Source organism: Camellia sinensis, chromosome 10 (assembly GCF_055761805.1).
Source record: "Camellia sinensis isolate YWXY chromosome 10, ASM5576180v1, whole genome shotgun sequence".
Classification (NCBI taxonomy): Eukaryota; Viridiplantae; Streptophyta; class Magnoliopsida; order Ericales; family Theaceae; genus Camellia; species Camellia sinensis.
In genome coordinates this window covers 100,483,479-100,504,853 of record NC_138970.1, presented here as the reverse complement: position 1 = coordinate 100,504,853, position 21,375 = coordinate 100,483,479, and the positions used below count along the sequence as shown (strand labels likewise).

Here is a 21,375-nt window from a genome sequence, read left to right as displayed (position 1 = left end):
TGACAAAATGAATGAGAACTTTTTTTTGGGCAATTCAGCCTCTAGAAAAAGATTCCATCTCATTAACTGGAACCAAGTTTGCTTGTTATGCATGGTAAACTACTCACAAACCAATTCAAATTTACTAAAGGGCTTGACAACTCTGATCTTTGCCTAGATGTACTACACAAGCAGAAAGAATGAGCTACCTCCTAAAGGACTGCAACTACTCAAGGGAGTTGTAGAAAAAAGTGAAAAATCATCACTGGATTAGGGTTGGCATACACAAGCCTTTTGAAGACTAGTAATCTCATAATCTTCGTGACAAATCTAAAAACCTTACGGGCATGTTTGTTTGGGTGGACATGAGCTTGGGATTGGACTAATAGTCCAATAAAATTATTAATCCGATGTTTGGTTAAACAATTAAAGTATGAACTAATTATTTTAAACTTGACTATTAGTTAAGATAGGATACATAATCCAACGGATTCGTAATCCTAGGACTATTAGTCATGGGAATGCTAATCCAGTCCGCCCAAACAAACATGCCTTACAGGTATTAGTTGGAACATTGGGTTCACTGTCACTCTTTGGCAAATTTGGAAGGCTAGAAATAAAACTGCTTTTGAAAATAGTGAAGTTAACATTCATGACAGCCTACGCCAAGTGTTCCAGTACACCTATGAGATCCATGAGGCCTTTTGATGCCCCCCTAAGCACTAATCAACAAAGACCTAAACTAATTACTTGGTTGTCTCTTCCTGCAAGGAAAATCAAACTAAATGCAGATGGATGTGCCCAAGGAGATTGGAGAAAAGTTGGATATGGAGGACTTCAGGGATGATAAAAGCTCTTGGGTGCCAGGCTATTCTGGAAAGCTTGATAATACAACACGCCTAGAAGCGGAGATCTGGGCCATCTATCAACACACAACCATCATTAGTGAATCTGATCAATGAGGGCGCCCACCCAAACTGCCCATACCAAGCTTTGGTAGAAGACACCAAATTCCTTACCCATTGAATTGGTTGCACAATCAAGCACATCTTCCAAGAGGCAATCAAAGCACTGATTGTACGCATTGGAACAGACCAGCTAGAGGACCTGAAGATTTATAAGGACTCTCCTGATTCGATAAGGCCCATTTTAGTAGCCGAAATGGTTGTACTTGTGTATAAGTGGGTTTAACCCTCTCCCCATCTTTCTTACTTTGTAACGACTTTCCTTGTTTCCTGAAAAAAGAAATCAGGCTTTTGATTTTGTAGTTTCTTTACATGATCTAAAACATCTCTAATGTTGTGTAAAGATTTGTACGAAATGCATGAAGGATAAGAAATAACACTTCGTGAAAAGAATTTAGATTGCGTTTGATTGAATTTTAAAATTATGATTTAAAAATAAATTATATCTTAAGTAAGTTTTGAAATTATGATTTAAATGTAAAAAATTTGTTTGGTTATATATTTTGAAATGAGTTTAGAATAATTGATGTGATACGATATTTGATTTAAAAACTTAGGAATTATAACAAACACACAACCCAAAATTCTATTCAAATTTCATCAAATATTTTAAAAAATTCAAAAAATATTTTTTATTTAATATATAAAAAATAACAAGTGTCAATTGTCCAATAAATAAATAAAATTTTGCATTATTCGGTCAACCGCCAGACAACCAAGTAGGACAAATTTCAAAATACAAATCCCGTCTAAAACAAATTTTCAAAAGTACTGTAAAATTAATTTTTGAAAGTTGTAACTAAACACCATACTCAAATATGGGTGTGGAGTCATTATTAGAACTCGACACCAAACACAGCCTTCATCCTTTAAGTTGTGTTTAGATCCTGATTTTGTAGAAATTTGTGGAAGGAAGAAAAAACCCAACACACGCACACAAAAGAGAACTTGCAAATGAAAACAAAGGTAATTTTTTTTCCCCCACAAATCCTTTTCTTGTCTTTCGCTCCACAAATTGAAGATCCAAGATTCCAAACTATGTGTCATCAATTTTTGCACTCAATCAAGAAATTTCCAATTGGAAGGAAGCTACATTGAAGAAAAGAAAAGAAAAGAAAAGAAAAAGAATAACCTTAATTTTACAAACCACGGTAGCATCTATAATTCAGGGGGAGAAAAAAAGACACCTAGTCTAAACACAAGCATTCTTATGACATTGCAATAGACTACAATTCTATCTCGAACAGAACAAAATTAGTGCAACAAGTATATTGCCAGCATTCTTTTCCCCCAAAAAAATTGATCCAATGCAACCGGTTGTTACCATATTCAACTCCAGCCTCAAATTCAGCAGATCAAGCCTTCATAAATATATATACGACACAGTAGGCTTAACTCCACGCGAGCAACAAACTTACCTTCCGGAATATAACTCTGAATTCCTATAAATGCCTCATAGACTAACCGTTAGCTTCAGCTCAACTTGCCAGAGCTAGTGCTTAGATGCAACTGGACCCCGTTTTCTTCACATGAATGTGGCCCTGAATTAAATCCATTTGTCTTGACTGACCCTACAGCGATCTTTGTTGGCTCAGACAATTTCACAGCTGGGGGCTTGTCGCAAGCAACATGATGTGGTTGTTGCAGCATATCCATGTATTTTGAAGATGGTACATCACCTTTACAGTATTTGCTCCACATGTTCCGGTATATTGATTCCAGACCAAGAATGAATTTCGATCCATCGCAAAGGGGGGACTTGGACATGAGATCCCGCAGACCCATTCTCAAGTTTGAGAGAGCTGTAACATCTGAAGCCAACTGCAATGCCGATTGGACATATTCATCTTCATTCTTGGCAACCAGATGACCTAACCCTGTATTTCAATATCCAGAAAATCCACATTAGTTACGATTTACTATGTGATTTTACTACATAGATGCTGGAGTGGGAATTGCATCAGCAGAAACAAGCAATTAATAAATGAGCAGCTAATGCTAACATCCATTATTTGGTATTCTGTTATGGGAAAAAGAAAAAAAAAATATATATATATATATATATGGATCCACCATTGTACATAAGCAATTTTTGTAATGACAATTAGAAAGTTTTGATCTATATATTTGCACGCTTTGATTTGTTTCATCCAGGCAAGACTCCTAGAAGGCCTTGCAAAGATTATAAGGTTTCTACTCTCTTTCTCGTTCATTTTGTTCTAATTGATTTTAATTCCTAGCATTGTCATGCAAAACTTGCAGCCACAAGCAGCCCTTCTATCACCATGATTAAACCCCTAAACCTTCGATCCTAAAACCAACCCTAATTACCCTAGTCATGTCCTTAAAAACCAGACATTCCCTGCTGTCCAGAAAGTCCATCAAGCTATAACATTTTATTTTTGGATCTCAAAACAGCCTTAAACCAAAGCTAATCTAACTTTAATCCATCCATGAACCCCTAATATTTTCCAGACATAATTACCTACAAGGAAGCCATCATTAGACTCTGCCATACGTCAATTGTAGTTTATCATCTTGTCGTATGCAAGGAAAGGAATGACAAGTTTAGTGTTCTCCTAATATACATTCTTTCAAACTCAATCCCAAATTGACTCAGTAATCAGGTTTGATCCTTAAGTAAGGATATAGCATGGAGCTTTGCTTTACAAGTTTCTAGACAAAATGTCTCATTGAAACAAGGAAGCTTTAACGTTGAAAATAATAATAAACAACCAATACAAAAGATTAAAAAAGTAGCTAATATATTAATGAAGGTATTATAAACAGAAGCTTCCTACCAACTGTCTTGAGAAGACTCACGCCTACATTATGAGCATGTACTGAACCCCCCATGGTGACACATGGAACTCCCATATACAAAGATTCACAAGTAGTAGTCGTTCCCGCATATGGAAAAGTATCCAAGCTACATAGAAACAAGAGCATAAATATTAGACACGACGTTACATGGACTCTTCAAAATAAATCAAATACTCGTGTCAAACACTTGACACTAGACATGAATCCAGACTTGCACCCGTGCTCGAGTACATGTAACATAGACTAGACATGTCATCAAAATATAATACACACCAGAATAAGCCATTCAAAGGGTCATCAGATAAGATCAGTTCTGATTCTTAGTAGAAACACCGACTAATTTCAGAACGGACTAGTGAAGCAAAACCACATGTTGTCCATCCCATAGCAAATAATCTAAAACAGAATTGACCAATAGCAAACAAAACCATGGGCAGTTAAAGTGTGCTAGAAGTAGCACAAGATGGTTCCTGAACCATTTCATGGAAAACAAGAATAGGGAGGAATGAACAATTATCTTACTGATCCAGTAAAAAGAACAAAGTTTAAACTACTGATCCTGTAAAAAGAACAGAGTTTTACCTAATGTCCATAAGAGCATATGCTTGCATATGGTCATGGTTGAGTAGAATTAGAGGCAAGAGATCAACTCGCAGGGATTCCAAACCTAACTGCTCCAGTGTTGAAAGGAATCTCTGCCTTACACTATCACAACAGAAGGGCTTACACTTTACAACAAGTCGAGAGTTTGGAACAGCACATAAAATCCTTGCCCAAACTTGTAGCACTTTAGGTGTTATCTGATAAGAGCAGGGAAAATCACAGTTTATCTGTGAATGTGGAAGTTCCATTATGTTTAAAAGATGCACTGAAAAACATTTCTTTTAGATCTAATCAAAATACCTTTGCTAGATTGTTAAAGCTACCAAAAGTAATGAAGCCATTGGAAAGAGCAGGAGTTGGACATATAGGCCCGGCTTCAGGGGATGGTGTATAACAAAGGAAACATTCTGGTAACCGAATTAACTCCTCAACATGCCTGTCATTTAATGATTTTATCAAAATAAATAATAATAATAAAAAAATTTGACTGCAAATTAATGAAACAATTACATGAGAGATTTCAAATTGCAAATCCATGCTTTTATCTTTCACAGGAACTAATACTTGAAAATGATTAAAAAATGGAAATGTCACCTACTTCTGTCTTGTATCGGGAGGGTCAGCCAATGCATCAGTTATTCTATAATCAATAGCAGGCAAACCAGTTGTATTTGGGTAGCCAATCCAAGTCACCTAACAAAGAGGCAAGCCAACAAGAATATTATAAGCCAAGCAAGTATGGGAGTACAAAATCAACAACAGATCCACCACATCAAATAACTCCTGGGAGCCCAGCAATGATTTTCAACATACAAAGCAAGCTCAAACATCCTTAGTAAGTCCTCAGGATAGCTGTTTTAAGGCCAAAGGCCACGTTTCATGGACTCGAGTATATTTACAAGGTGAGGATATTTGCTATGCATCAAATTGGTCTAAACCAAAACAAAGGCATGACCAAAAATAAGTGATTATGAAACACAACACATTCATAAAGTACAGTAATGCATTTCTGGCAGGCAGGCATAATGGAACATGCGTACTGTACAAGTGTTCTAGAGACTACCCACAAAGTCCATTGCCATCTTGTTAAGAAATAGGGTTTTTTTTTGGGGGGGGGGGGCGCTACACTATGACTCAACTTCGCCAATGGGAGCTCTATTATTAAAATCCTCCTCTCCCTACATACACTTGTAAACATCCCTAATGTATGTATTGTTACTATTGATTCACCAAGTTGAAATTTAATGACAAGTTGAATGAGGGAATACCAAACAAACCCCACAACTTCTACACCCTTTTACATCAATACATGAAGTGGTGACTATCTTGACCACCTCTTTATATATCATCTAGCTACAAATCAAAAGGCCCACAATGATGCATAGCGAAAACTTAATGAAGATACTCTATGAAGCATGGGTAAGCATGGGTACTTCAGCAAACATGTTGTACCCGCACCGGGCATTGTTGCTTTGCATGGTACTTCTGCATACATACTAGATACACGAAACAAGTACACAAAATTTTCTTCTTAATTTTTGCCGTACCCTAGACGTACCTACCATATACCCATGTCGTACCTAAGCTAGAATAGTATTTTCTTCTATGCAGAGGCGAAGTTAGTTTCATTAGACATGTTTTTTATCTAGGAAGCACCATACGGATACGGGAAACAACAATACGGATACGGCGATATATCAAAATCTAAAAAAGTAAGATATGGATAAGACAGGGATGCACACGTTAAAAAAAAAAAAAATTTAATTTTAATAATGTAATATGCATGAAAATAAAACTTAAAACAAATAAATAAATAGAAGAATTCCACACCGATAGATATATTATACATACTGATACAAAACTACGCAGAAACTATTATAATAATAATAAAGAAGAAGAAGAAAATAAGTTAATAACAATAATAAAAGATAAGAACATATATATATAGATACATACACAGTCAGTATGATATACATAAAAATAGAACGAGAGAGAGAGAGAGAGACGACTCTGATCTGAAGACAATCGATCAACGTGATCAATGTGCGCTGTAGTCGGGTGGTGATGGAAGATAACAAGAGCTGAGGTAGTCGGGAGTGGAGTCATCTCCAGCGAACTCTCGACAGCAGTCGGCTGGAGAACCTGGTTTTGATGATGAATTTTGAGCTCATTTCAACTGCCTACCCACTTTGTACCTTTACCTTTACCTTTCTAACTTCTTTTGTTCGATTTCTCACTTCGATTTGTTTGATTTGAGCTTTAGGGTTTCTTATCCTCTTCGAGTTTGGTTTTCTTCTTCATGGTTCTAAGGATCAAGCTTAGGATTTTCTTTTATTTACGGTTTGACCCCAAAAAAGTTTTCAAAAATTACGTTTTCTACCCTGTCGTATCCCCAAAGTATACGAAACATATCGCTCACATATCCATGCGTATCTGAGCCGTATCCGAAATTCAAAAAAATAAAAAACTGGATACTTGCTAGCCGTATCCGATACGTATCCAAACATATCGGACAGGAATCCGTATCCGATACATATCCAATACTCGTACGCGGCCTATTTTGGAGTATCCATGCTTCATAGTTTTTTATGCTTAGTATAATTTTAAAATTACACTCTTATTTGTAAATTTTTTAATATAATGGCATTTAATTTTGATTTATACTTTACTTTTGGAATTAAATGCAAATTGCAAGTTAAATCTTAATAAAATAAATCATGTAACAATTTTTTGCATCACTTCAAATTAAAAATAAATATAGTTTAATGATTGTACCCAGCCGTACCTGTACCATACTTTTTTAGATTTTACCATATCGTTGTACCTGTATCGTACCAATATTAATACACATACCCGTACATGCAATAAGAGAAGAAGTCCTATAAAGATCACTCTTTATGGCTCACACTCACATCATGTCTCTTACATGTGCAATATTCCATGAACTAAAAACACAGTTAAAGAGCCATCATTTTCTCTTACAATCAGATGAGTGTTTGCAAAGAAGCATGGACATTTCTATCGAGGAGTGTCAAACGCAACACTCTGTGGACACTCATAAAAATATGTCTTGACACTTCTTCAACGTTTCTTAATCAAAATTCTAAATTCATATTGAGCGCTTTATACACACTTCTCGGACACCTTGATGACATTTCTTGAATCCTTCTAACATGATCTATGTGCCGAATCTCTTGAAGTAACCATGTTGTGCATTCTTCAAAATGCAATTTGTGCACACTAAACATGTTTCTAAACATTTATAAGATGATCATGTGTATTTCAATGTTCTACAATTGTTTTTGCATGCTTTAGAATGCAATTGTTACATGAATGCTACCTTGATGTTTAACTTATGAATATATGACTTTGTAATTTTAATAGGTGTTATATTGCCTTTTACTTATTTATTTATTTATTTATTATTATTATTATTATTATTACCAATGAATAAACTATTCATATATTTGATATATAATAAATTTATAGAAGTATAATTATTTAATGTGTCCCAAGCGCATTGTATCCTGCATTTTTTTTTTAAATTGCATGCTGAATGTTGTGTCTCGTGTCTCTGGCTTTTGTTGTGCTTGGTCCGACACAAGTACCATACAGTTTAAAAAACCCCTACTTCAAATGTACTTTGTTCATGACTTTTAGTAGATGTACACTACAGCAATTCAAATGTAGGAGGTAACAGAGTTGGCCATAATTCCACCAAGAGGACAGCAATGTAATAAGTCAAGACCACTGAGGAGCAATGATTAAGTAAAGCTAATCCCAGTTCTACTTTAAAATAACTAAATCCACTTCTGTAAATTGATCCATAGATGAATAACAAAAAAAGTCAAACATAAAACAATATGAGGCAATCTTGTTTGACTCTAATCACTCCCCCCTCTCTTTGCTCCAGGTTACTGGTCAAAGGACCAGTTGAAATGCTTAAACCTACAAAAGCTTTGCAAGCCACCAATTAAAAAACTTGAAATGACAACAGATTTACTTGCAGAGAGTTTGGGAGTAGAGAAAAAAGTGAAATCAAATTGATAGAACTGCATTGCCTGTGACATCAAATTGGACAGGAAGCCACGAACAGTTGAATCCATATCATTGCATAGCAAAAGCTGCATCTGGATCTAATCTATCTACTTGGCAATCCATCTGAAGTGACTAGAACTAAAAAGAAAAATACATCCAGGGAAGAAAATGAAAAAATTATTGCCTTAAGGATACCTGAACAGGTGCAGGTCGGCATGCCATCATTCCCAACTTATTATTAGCAGTATGACCTGTAAGTTCAACCAAGATATCAACTTTATCCTCTCTAACCATGGTTGCAACTTTCTTCTCATCAATCCCGTAGATATCTCTCCATATTCCACCCTTTTTTAAAACCTTGTCTCTAAATCTATTAGTTTTTGCATCTGCCTGTGACATCAAAAGAAAAGGATATGTTTATCAACCTTTTTATCCATCCAGGCCAGTAGAGTACTCATTCTGTGTAGGTGACTATAAGGTAATAGAAAACTATATGATAATAACAGTTTAAAGTAAACAAAACATTCCAACTAGTTGCAAATATTTCAAAGCAGCATGATATGATGCGTACTCGCAAAAGGGGGAGACACACACACACACACACACACAAAAAAAAAAAAAGGGAAGAAGAAGAGGGTAAGTAATGTAAACAATTCTTTTCAAAAGAAAAGGAAAATAAAGAAATAAAGAAAGGGAATACCTTCACAACTGCCGAATAAACAACCACCTTGTAATTTGCATAATCATGATAGACAAGGGGTGCTTCAATGAAATACGATACAGAATGAGTAAAATAATCAGGTGATACATATCCAATAACAAGTGGTCGTTTTGGATCTTTTGGATTGTTCCATGTAGAGCACTGTGGATATAACCGCATAAACCGCTTACCCCAATCTCTGCAAGTATACATTTCATCTTAGTTAAGCCCAATTGCAGATAAAGCTTTATGTATGTTTAGTAATAGTAACAATAGCAACACTTGACAAAAATCTAAGCTTTGAAATATATAACAAAAAATGTTACAATAGACCACTTAATAATAACACCCAAAGGAAAAAATATAAACATTTCCTGGAGTAATTCATTATTGGTTAAAAGGGGTGCAAAGATTTGTTGTTACATGAAGTTCAGGAAAATAACCTTCAAAGTAGATTTTAAACAATATTCAAAGAAACATAAAAACACACCCTTATGGTAGGGGGGAATAAGCCATCTTCTATAATGTGAATTCCCGAGAAGCATTTGCTACTTAAACCTCATAGAAAAATTTATCAGGAGCAAGCAAAAGACAACCCAAAGAAGGATCTGATATCATAATTCAGTCCAAAATATTTTAATGTGTTACATACACTCCTCTATTTCTCCCATAAGGTTTGAGGGTATGTGTCCAACACCAATACCCGAGGAAACACAGATATAGAAACATACATGGGACATGAAACATGGTGATTTCAAAAAAATTAGGACACAGGCACAACAGAGATATAATTTTTATTTATTTATTTATATATATACATAAAATTTTATTTTCTTTGCATATAAATATTACATCCATGAATAATCAAACAAGTCTTAAGTCCCATCAAATGGAGTCAGCTACATAAATCCTCCTCCTCCATTCGGCTCTATCAAGGGTTATTTCGTTAATCAAATGAAGGAGGTTCATATCTCTATTTACAACACTATCCCACATCAATCTAGATCTACCCTTCCCCTACCACATCAATGGGTTGGTCTCCGTTGTACATGACCAAACCATTTCAATCTACTCGCTCTCAACTTATCTTCTATCGGTACTACTCCAACCCATTCACGAATATATTCATTCCTAACTTTTTTTTTTCTAGTCTTACCACACATCTACCTTAGCATCCTCATCTCAACAACACTTATTTTATTTACATATTGTTTCTTAGTTGCCCAACATTCCATCCCATACATCATCGTTGGTCTGATAGTTGTTCTAGAACTTTCCTTTTAGTCTAGTGGGTATTCGTTTATCATACAGTACCCCATACGCACTCATCCACTTTAGCCAACCCGTTTTAATGAAAACACTAATTTAACATTAAAAAACAAACTAAATTTAAATTAGCCAGATACTATATCATTGTTGCGTTAGGCTCCGAGATCGTTGGAATGCAGTTTCTCACATCACAACTATGGTTAGATCCGTATTATGTTATTGTTGGTTTGACATGAGTTTTACAATTTTTAAAATTTCAACCCTTACTTTTTTAAAAATATTATAATATTACCCTAAAACTAGCTTTGAAAAATTAAAATAAGATCCTGCTGTCCCTGGGGAAAAAAAAAATTATAAGAATAGACATGCTACATGATGTGTCCCATACACGTTCCCACCGTTTCCGTGTCCCATACATGTCCGACAGGGCTATGGCACCTATTTTGAAGTCTGATGCTTCATAGCTTGTACCAAATTTAGACACTTGGATCCTCTAATTTTTTACAATATTTGAAAAAGAAGAAACTCAATCTGCTAGTAAGAAACATTTGTAACCTCTCATATGGATGAGAAAGAGAAATTTAATATTTTTTTTCAAATTCTATTTAATTTCAAGTAGAGAATTACATAATTTAGAACATTTGAACATTATACTAAATGTAATATATATGTGCGTGTGTGTGTGTGTCCTTGACTCATCCTTGTACCCATATTCGACTTTTGGATACATAACCTAAGATTTAGGTTTATAAAGGTCTAACGCTTGTACCCATAATCGACTTTTGGATACATAACCTAAGATTTAGGTTTATGAAGGTCTAACACTTAGACATGTATCTGATAATCATTTTGTAGTCCATGTTACCATGTAACATAGACGATCAAATATCAAGGTTTTGTTGGAGGGACATGATAGACGGAGCCAAATAAAAGATAGAAAACTTTCATGTCATTTTACAACCCAATACATTGCTCTATGAAGGAAGGGGTTGGGTTAGGAGCATTTTCAATATGATTCTTTTATTGTATTTGTTCGATGAGAAATGCGAGACGAAAAAGGAACCCATCTTTTCAACTGGGAAATGCGAGCCTGTTTTGTCAACTTTCTCCATCCCCCTCTATCAAAATGATCAATAAGGAAGGCGAGCTTGCTTCTTATTACCGTGTTTGATCTCTGCGATCTCTGCCTCGCTCGTTGTCACCTATGTTGAAGAAAGTTTTGGGACCCCGTAAAGAATAAAGAGGGGCAAAGGATTTTCCTCTCAACAGTGTTTCTCGAGGCTCCACTCTCCCCCTGAATAAGGCCCCATTAGCCTGGGCAAAGATGGGTATAGGAGTACGGATTGAAGCCCCCTTAGCTCTGCCAGGTACTAGACAGGGGTTAACTCTTTGGTTTGGTGTCCAATTCTCCTTCAATACTGAACGAACAGAATAGGACCAGACCCAACCCAACACCCACACAAAGAAAAAGAAGTGCAGTGGCCACCAAGGGGGACTAGACTAATGGGTCCGTGCATAGCCATCACTTGATCGGAAACTATTTTTGGATGATTTTGATTGAACCTAAAAGAATGCAGATGCTTTGTAGTTAGTCGAGGAAAAAAAAAATTACATAATTACAGGCATTTTGGTAATTTCCCCAAATAGGGGTAAAATGACTTAGCTTATACTCGTTTGGAGTTGAAATTAATTATGTATTTGGCTATGAATTTTTTAGATCCTACACTTAGTTGATTTATTATTTATTAGTTTAGGAAACCTTTGTTTAATAGGTTTTAGAAAATCCTTTTCCTGCTAGGAAAGCAACTATGCTTCTACATAAGCAACTCTTTGTCAACACAAATGGACAAGTAGATTAATAATAGTTCTCAGCAAATTTGTGCTATTTCAACAGTGAGACTCCATAGATTTCTCTTAAGAGAAACTCCATAGATTCTAAAGTGTTTATCCTTCTTTATTTCAATTTCAGCATTGTTGTGCTCTTCTAACAGCCACAACTAGCCCCTTCTAAAACCCTAACTTCATCCCAAATCCCTAGCCCTTTGATCCCTAACCCTAATCCCTAATTATTGTATCATCCTAGCCATAAAAACACAATTCCCAGCAGTCCAGAAAATCCAGCAAGCGTTTTTCTTTAATATCAAAATGTGAAACAGCCTCAAATCTCACCATTCCAACGTTTATTTTATTCCATCCTTCAACCCTAATTTTAGCTTGTCGACCATAAACCCTATAATTGAAGCCCTAGCCCACCATATGTGATTGTTGAGAAACTTTTTTCACTATGTCCTAAATTGGAAGGCAATCATCTTGAAATAATTTATCCACTCTTTAGTACATGTAAAACAATTAAATCTACTAATTAATACATAACCATTTTTTACCCTCACAACCATCTACCCTTTAATAAACAGAAAATACACTCCCACTCAAGTATGAAGCTTAGCACGTACATTGTTTTGGTGAGAATCATTATCCTCATCAGTAAAGACTTCCATCCACACATTTCTATTCAATACTCGATAGTGAGACTCAATAATCTCTCTTCAAATAACTACAAAAACAATGAGAAAGCCTCAATGACACGAACATTGAATTTTGATTCCTGCTCTTTCTACTATCTATCCTCGTATTTTATTTGATTCAGCACTTCATTGTTCATCTCCTTCATTGTAAAACTGTGTAACATTCGCCACCCCAAAACCACAAAAAAAAAGTGTTCTGCATATGTGTGTGTTCACATAGGTAGTCATACGTGTTGGATAGTTTGATATACATTGTTGGACTCAATTTCTAACAACTTAAAATTTTGAGACGAGTGGTGATCCAACATGGTATCAAAACTCGAGTTGAGAGAGATCTTAGGTTCAAATCTTTCTATTTGCATTTGTTCCCCATTTGCATTCTGCTTATATGTATAGATGTTTGCATTACTACGTACAAGACGGCGTTGAATGTGAGTGTTAAAAAGTTTTATATACATTGTTTGACTGATTTCCTAATAACTTAAGCTTTTAGGACTGGTGATGATCTAACAATACAGACATATTTGTTCTTGATTAAACTTTTGTATCCCATGACAGAGGAGGGAAGAGAGAAAGAGAAAAGAATTGTGAAAAGATAACAAAGTCTAGCAAAAGAGAGAAAATCCAAATAAGTTCAATAAGCACACCCCTATTCAATTTCAAATGCCTTTCTTGGGTGTGATCCATCTTTGAAACAATTTGGACATAGTATCCAAATGAGCATTACCTAATAAAATTCACAACTGTAGTCACCACAGGCACGTAAGGCCTTGTTATTAATGATTAGATTCAATATCTGAGTTATCCACTTTTCTTCAGATTCAACATCTAAAAGGAATATATGAGAGGAAACAATTGAGGATTCCAACAGGTATTTTACTGAAAAAATGAAAGAGAGAATAGAAGGATGGGAGTTTCCCTTCTATTCGATGCATGGTTATACAAGTATCTTTTCAAAAGGTCACCAGAATTTTAAATTAGGAACTTAATGCATGTAATCAAAATTTCTCTGGCCCTTCCGAGCAGTTGTTTCCGTTAAAATCAAAATTTCTAAAGTAGTTCATTTAAACTTCTTTCGCCAACATATTCAAAGAATAAGAATGAACATAGATAATAGTTAATTGAACCTGTGAGCCTCAAATAATTTATCATCAGTTCCCTCATCTATGTAGTTCATTGCAAGCAGTCGATTCTGGCAAAAAAATGGTCAATAAAATACGAATAAGAAAGGGGGGGAAAAAATTAAATGGGACCCAACAAACATGAAAACAGAGTTACTAGTTAGCAACTTTCTGAAGATGCACTGAAATGACAGTAACTGAACTTGCATAATGCAAAGCCAGAAATATATAAATCAAAATAAAAGAAAAACACCACCATGAATGGTATGATCAACCAATGAACAGCTGTAGTGAATGCAAAACAAATTAAATCACAGAAGTCAACCTCAAATTTAGTCACTCCATATCTCCCACGTAAGATAATTTACAGCAATCTTATAAAACAATGTTTATCCAACACGTGAAGGCTATATGTTACTTGGAACAAGGAAACATAATACACCACATTCTCCTAAAATTTGGTACGATAAGGGTAGGCCTGTATAGGTTACATTATTGGAGTTCCAGTACATCTAGAACAATTTTCTTTTAATAATTAGACATTCAATAAAATATGGTCTATTTAATTCCAAATTGATCATGTAAAAACATATTTTTAAGAGCATTATGGTGCGCTTTAAATTGTAACCCGCCAAAACTCTACTTTCTCTAGAAATTAGTTCATTATATTTGATTATTTTTCCTTTCTAAGGAAACCTTAAAGAAAATAATAAGGAAAAAAATTGGGAATTCCTAAATTCACCACTTTGGAATGAAAGTATACCATGTCTCTGAACGTGCATACCAAAACGTAAATCACTAGGATATTAGTGTTTCAGCGTTACTGTTTATGAAAGTGCATACCAAACCGTAAATCACTAGAATATTAGGATTTCGGTGTTGAAGGATTTATACGTTCTTTATTCTCCCCCCCCCCCCCCCCCCCCCCCCCCCCCCAAGTGGTGGGATAAATAGCATTGAGTGAAGGTAAATATGAACAGAAATATTATGGTAGGGATTAATATTACACAAGATAGACTGCAAAGTTTTTTGAGGACCATTGGGTTGCCCTATTGAATCTTAGCCTTAGCAATATTTTGGGCCTTCTTTAGGGAACACTCTTAGGTCAGAAAATTTCTAGGATCCAGAGATTGAGAAAATTGGTAAGAGGCTGGATGGGTAGAAAAGGGCCTCAATTTCTAAAGGGAGTAGGTTTACATTGGTCCAATCTATTTTGTTAAGAATACCTATTTACTATTTGTCCTTGTTTAGAGTTTTAATGAGTGTGGAAAATAAATGGAGAAAATGATGAGAATTTTTGCGGGAAGGTAGAATTGGGCAGAGAAAAAACCATTTGATTTAATTAGGATGTGGTTTCTCTTCCCAATAATAAGAGGGAAATAGGAAGGGATTTGGTTATGGGGCACATTGCAGAAAAGAATATTGCTTTGTTTGGTAAATGGCTATGAAGCGTGGACATGGATATGGATGTGCATATGGACATGGACATAGAACTGACACGGAATATAATGATTTTGAAAAAGTTAGGATATGAACCCATCAAGGATACTATAAAAAAATTAAGGCTCCGTTTGGTTTACTTTTCAAATCACAATTTGACAGCCCAAAACCCAAAAACCTGTTTGGTTTTGGGTTTTCAAACGTATATTCAACTCAACCATTTGAAAACTTCTTTCAAAACTCACAACCAAACAAGTTATAAATTTTCAAACTCTTTTCAAAACTCATAACCAAAAAAGTTTTAAATTTAGCCTTGTTTGGTTTGTGTTTTGAGATATTATTTCAAAAATAATTTTCTAGAGAGTCTAAAAAATGTGAAAATTTGATTGATTGTATATTTTAAAAATAGTTTTGGAGTTTGTGATGATATGATATTTTTTTTGTAGTTGGATAGATGGGTGTGAGAGAAAAGTGATTTAGAAAGAGAAAAGAGAGAAAAATAATCGATTGATGTGTAGTAAAAAAAAAAGTGATTTTGGAATTTTTTTCCTAAAACTTTTTCTAAGTATTAGCCAAATAATTTGTTATGTTTTAGATATATATGAAACAGTAAACAACATGTAAAGAAATGAAAAACAAATGTAATAAGGAAAAATTAATCTAAGGTCTCTCTCCCATTTTTAGTAATGGAAGAGGTCCACAATATTATTTTATGATGTCTAAGGTCCCTCAATTCTACACTCATATATCACACTCCTCTCACCATTTCGGTTTCTATCTCGTCTCTCCTCTCTCCTCTCTCCTCTCTCACTCTGTACCCTTTGATCGATTCCCAATTCTTTCTTTCAAACCCATTTCACTCTATCCCCCCTACCCTCCTTTTTTTTTTTCTTTTGGGTTTCTTCTCTGATTTTTCGTTGTTTTAGGTACTTGTCAATTCACCTAATCTCTCTCTCTCTCTCTCTCTTGGTTATGATTGTTTCTTGTATTCAATTGAATTCGTCTATGGATTGATCATGGGGAGTCTTCTTCGGATTTTGCAAAATTAGGGTTACTATGGCGTAATTTTAGAGTATCTCCTCATATCCTCTTCTTTATTTTTTTCTTTTTTCTTTTAATTTTGTTTTCAAAGTTTCAATTTATTCCTCAGATTGCGTTTTTCTGATTCCAAATTCTCTCTTATTCAGGTTGGAAATTTACAATTTATTTCACAAATTTTTAGGTTTTAATTTGTGACCCGTCAATCTTATCCTGTTTTTGAGCTTCTTTGATTCCAAAATTTCCATTCCTGAGAGTGCCTTGCCACCATTTGTTATTATCAGCAATGCCTTTTCTCTCTCTAGAATTTGTTTCCTGGTTTTTTGTTCAAGTAATTTCATTTCCTTTTTGGTTGAAAAATGTTTGTACTTTTTGCGATTTGTGTGTGTAATATTCATCATATTTTTGTGATTTGTGAGAAAATCAGAATTTCTTTGAGAAGAGAATTTCTCTGGTGATGGGTCCAAAATTTCTTTGGTGGCTTCTGCGAAAATCAAAATTTCTCTGGGAACAAAATCAAAATTTCTCTGGTGATGGCTTCTGAGAAAATGAACCTTATTTACAAAACCATTTTATACCATTTAGTAAATTAAAAAATGAAAAACCATTCAAATAATACCATTTAGTAAAGCTATTGGGATTCTTAAAAGCATCCAAGTTCCCTCGATGAAGAGAATGAAAGTGTATGTTAACTCGAAAAAGAAAAGTTACTAAGAAGCAATCAATTATGTGGAGAGTATGCAGAAACTACATAAAGAATAAGAGTTTTCAACCAGAAGCAAGTACGTTTGTGTCACAATGAGTGTGAACTTTCCATCGCATGGACACCAAAAATTGTGCAATCATATGTTTAAAGATTAAATTTATATATCATGGGAAACACTGGAATAAAAGTAAAGCCAAATTTTGGTACTGTTTGCACCCAAATAAAGGCACTACTACTAACTATACTGAAGAGGTAGCATAAGTCAATAAATTTGTCTAAGAATTTTGGAGATTACATTGATAAATAAGTGTAATTTTATGGGTTTTAGGAATTCATTACAATGAAACTATCTAATAGCCAACAGAAGTTGGGCAAATGTTCATTGAAATTTTTTAAAATGTTGTCCTGCATCTCTTTCAACCACCAAAATAGTGGAAATACAAGGTACATACAGAGGAGCAATATTAAACTCCCCCCCCCCCCCCCCATAAGAATTGGCTCTCTAACCATTTTATGTTTTTTCAAAACCTTATTTACAAAACTAGGGATTTTTTGCACTTTATTCCCAAACCATTTGCACGAAGCCAGGGAGTGGGGGTGGGAACGGGAGTGGGGAGTGAGGGCCCAATGGAAGAGTTTAATGTTGGGAGCAAGGACCCTATACGAGTTTCCTGCTATTAAGTCCCAAACTACATGAAAGCACGGTTACTAAATTTCCTCATTTTGAAATAGATTTGGAGAAGAAGTCTGCTAAAAATCGAAGTGCAGAGAATGCGTGGTTGCTGGCCGCACTTTTTTATTAGAAACGTGGTTAGTAATCATGTTTTCACTAGAGTTTGAATATAAATAGGAACCTTAAACACATGGTTACTAAACATACTTTCAAGAAACCATGTGTAGCAACTACATTTTCACATAGGAAGTAAGTTCAATATACCCCTAACTATTGTTCCCAGAGAAATTCTCTGATGGCTTCTGAGAAAATTAGGATTTCTCTAGGAAGAGAATTCATCTGGTGATGGATCCAAAATTTCTCTGGGAACAAAATTTGTGAAAGGTTCAAGGGTCAGAGAAATTTGATGTTAGTCTAGAGAAATTTGTGAAAGGTTCAAAGGTTTTTAATGTTAGTTCAGAGATCCAGATAAATTTAAATTTTCTCTACTTTATAAATGAATCCAAAGAAATTTGAACTCAGAGAAAATTGGTCAAATAAACCCAGAGAAATTTAAATTTTCTCTGGATTGAACCCAAAGAAATTCTTTGGAAAGTCTAGAATTTCTCTGGAGAGAATTTTTCAGGGAAGAATTTCTTTGGATCAATGTTGAGGGACCTTAGACATTATGAAAATATTTAATGTCCTTTATGTTATAAAATCTTAATATTAGGGACCCTAAAAAAAAACCCCATGTAATAAATATGAAACGTTTTAAATGTATGTAGATTGAGTGGATATAAATCATAAAAGCAGTTTTAAAATTTTGAAAACATTCTTACGAACTAATATATACATATGAAACTCTACCCTATAAATTATATTAGATATATTTACAAAGTACATTTAGATTACGTATGTAAAAGAAGAAAACAAAATAAAATATATAACGATAAAAAATAAAAATAAAAATAAGATTGACTATGATATTGTAAAAAGTTTTGACTACGTACATAAAAGAAGTTAACAAAATTGACTATAATATTGTAAAAAAATTTTGACTACAAGACAAATAAAATACAATCCCCAAAAAAACTCTAATTAAAAACTAATTTCGAAAACTTTAACCAAACAAGTTTTCAATTTGCCAATTTCTAAAAACTACGTTCAAAATATACAATTCAAAAACTAGTTTCAAAACTCTAACCAAACAAGTTTTAAATTTTCAAAACTCTTTTCAAAAACTAATCTTCCAAAAAGAATTTTAAAACTAAACCGAACGTAGCCTAATTTTTTATATATTTTTATTTTCTATGTATATAATATATAAATATAATAAATTTAGGGCATATGTGAATTTTTCTATTTATTTTTTTCACTTCCCCCTTATTTGTTTCCATATATTTTACTTTGATCCCAAATGGGTGTTGTGTTGAACAGGCACACAACCCTCATTTTTAAGTATTTGTTTGTGCTTCCTAAGCATATGGTTATAGAGATTTCTTGTGGAATAAAACTTTTTATGAAACGTTGTCATTAAACATAACTATGGGGACTTGGGACAATGGTTGGAATTCTCATGTGGTTAATTGGGTAAATTCTTGATCTCTTTGAAAATTTATTTCTTGACAATAAAGGAAGAATGATATGATCACAATAAATAGAAATCTCAAGAGAAAGAAAAGTCCTAAACTGACATGGGATGTAATAGTAAAAGAGATGTGAATTTAATTAATCTAATTATATGGGATGTAATAGTAAAAAAGATGTGAATTTATTTAATCTAATTATATCCCTTAATAAAGAAAAATGATAAAAAATGATTCATGTAACTGACCCCACTTGATTAGGATACAAGGCTTAGATTAATTTGGTTTGGTTTGGTTTGAATATATTTTTGTTATGTCGCGTATATAAGGATAAGCAATTAATACATGTATATATAAATAATTCATTCAAGGGTAAATTACACTTTGCCTCCCCTAAGGTTTAATGAAATTGTCTGAAATGACTTCCCTTGAGATATAGTTTTCAATTGCACTGACTTCAGGAAATTCTATTGACACACCTTCAATACTCTTAATACACACCATCACTCAATTTTTTTTAATTACAATTTTATGCCTCAATCAAATTTCCTTTTTAGACAAATAATTAAACCCTAATTTTTCCATACACACCACCATTACCGTTCGCATCTGCCACCTCTTGGCTATCATCCCCAACCACCACCTCCGGTTGCCATCCCACTCTACCACCTACCCCTGATAGCAATTCCCAACGCCATTACTAAACACACACACACAGATTTGGAAAACCCAGATCTAGGATTTGAAGAAGAGAAGAAAAAGAAGAACAAAGGAGAAAGGATGGCTACGACGGTTGTAGTAGAGGTTGAGATGGGGTGGAGAAGATGAGGCGGGGGGTGCCAGAGTGTAAGGGGGAGCGCGATCACAATCGCAACGGAGGGAGGGGCAATCGTGATCGCAACCAAGATTGGCGCGATCCCGACGGTGATGACTAAAGAGAGTAGATGAAGAGAGCTGGAGAAGGTCGCCGAAATGGGAGTAGAAGCAACGATTTGTTGAAAATGAGAATAATTTGGTATTATTTAAAAAATAGAGGTGTGTAGTGAGATAAAATCAAACTTTCAATTTAGATGTGGTGTGAACTGAGCAAATAGGGAGAAGATAGTGTAAACTAAGAGATTTAGTGGTGTGTAAATAGAATTACCCACCGACCTCCCCTAAGGTTTAATGAAATGCAAAAACCTCCCCTAAGGATTTTGAAATGAGAGAAGCATCCCTTGAGGTTTAGTTTTTAATTACACTGACCTCCACTTAGTTTTAATCAAATTGCAAAAACATTTCCTAAGGTTTCTTAAATGACAAAAGCCTCCCTTGAGATTTAGTTTTTTATTATTGATTCCCTCTTCAGTTACTTTATAACAAAAAAATAACAAAAAAATATTGACATCATTAAATAATTTAATTACATTTTCAATTTATCATTTAAAACTATGTCCAATTACAAAAAAACAAAAAATGAATATTTGTTCATCCAAAACTCATATAATATTTGTATTTTTTTTATTTCTTTCTAATTGGACATAATTTTAAAGGGCAAAATTGAAAATGTAATTAAATTATTTGATGATGTCAATATTTTTTGTCATTTTTTTTTTAATGATGTTAGTTTAGAGGGTTTTCGACAAAAGAGATAAACACAATCAAAAATAATTACAGGCATAATAAAGAGAAAAATTAGAAATTGTATTTTTTACTTCATTGTAATTGGACACAATTTTAAATGGTAAAATGAAGCTGCTGACTTGGTGTTGGGGGCTGATGATGGCTATCGGGAGAGGGATAGTTTCCGAAGGGGCCGACAGGTCAACTAGAGGGGAGACATCAATTCTTCTGACAGAGGCTCAGGATAGTCAGGCTCGGGCGGTGGTTCCGCGGTGGGAGGCACAGGCTGCGGTTGGTCTGCAGTCGCACATGCCGGAAAGGTGGG

The 21,375-nt window shown here is 34.4% G+C and overlaps 1 protein-coding gene across 2 annotated transcripts in view; it reads right to left on the bottom strand.

The window, feature by feature from the left end:
* Positions 1-1,973: 1,973 nt before the first annotated feature.
* The window catches only part of LOC114265968 (putative UDP-N-acetylglucosamine--peptide N-acetylglucosaminyltransferase SPINDLY), a 31,280-nt gene continuing 11,878 nt past the window's right edge, over positions 1,974-21,375 (bottom strand). For both annotated transcript variants that reach the window (XM_028206833.2, XM_028206835.2), the window contains exons 11-18: positions 14,030-14,094; positions 9,109-9,307; positions 8,604-8,798; positions 4,969-5,063; positions 4,671-4,806; positions 4,350-4,567; positions 3,746-3,873; positions 1,974-2,821 (exon numbers count right to left, since the gene is read on the bottom strand). In XM_028206833.2, the coding sequence (XP_028062634.2) occupies positions 2,418-2,821; positions 3,746-3,873; positions 4,350-4,567; positions 4,671-4,806; positions 4,969-5,063; positions 8,604-8,798; positions 9,109-9,307; positions 14,030-14,094 (1,440 nt within the window). In that variant the 3' untranslated portion in view covers positions 1,974-2,417. The remainder of the gene's footprint in view (positions 2,822-3,745; positions 3,874-4,349; positions 4,568-4,670; positions 4,807-4,968; positions 5,064-8,603; positions 8,799-9,108; positions 9,308-14,029; positions 14,095-21,375) is intronic.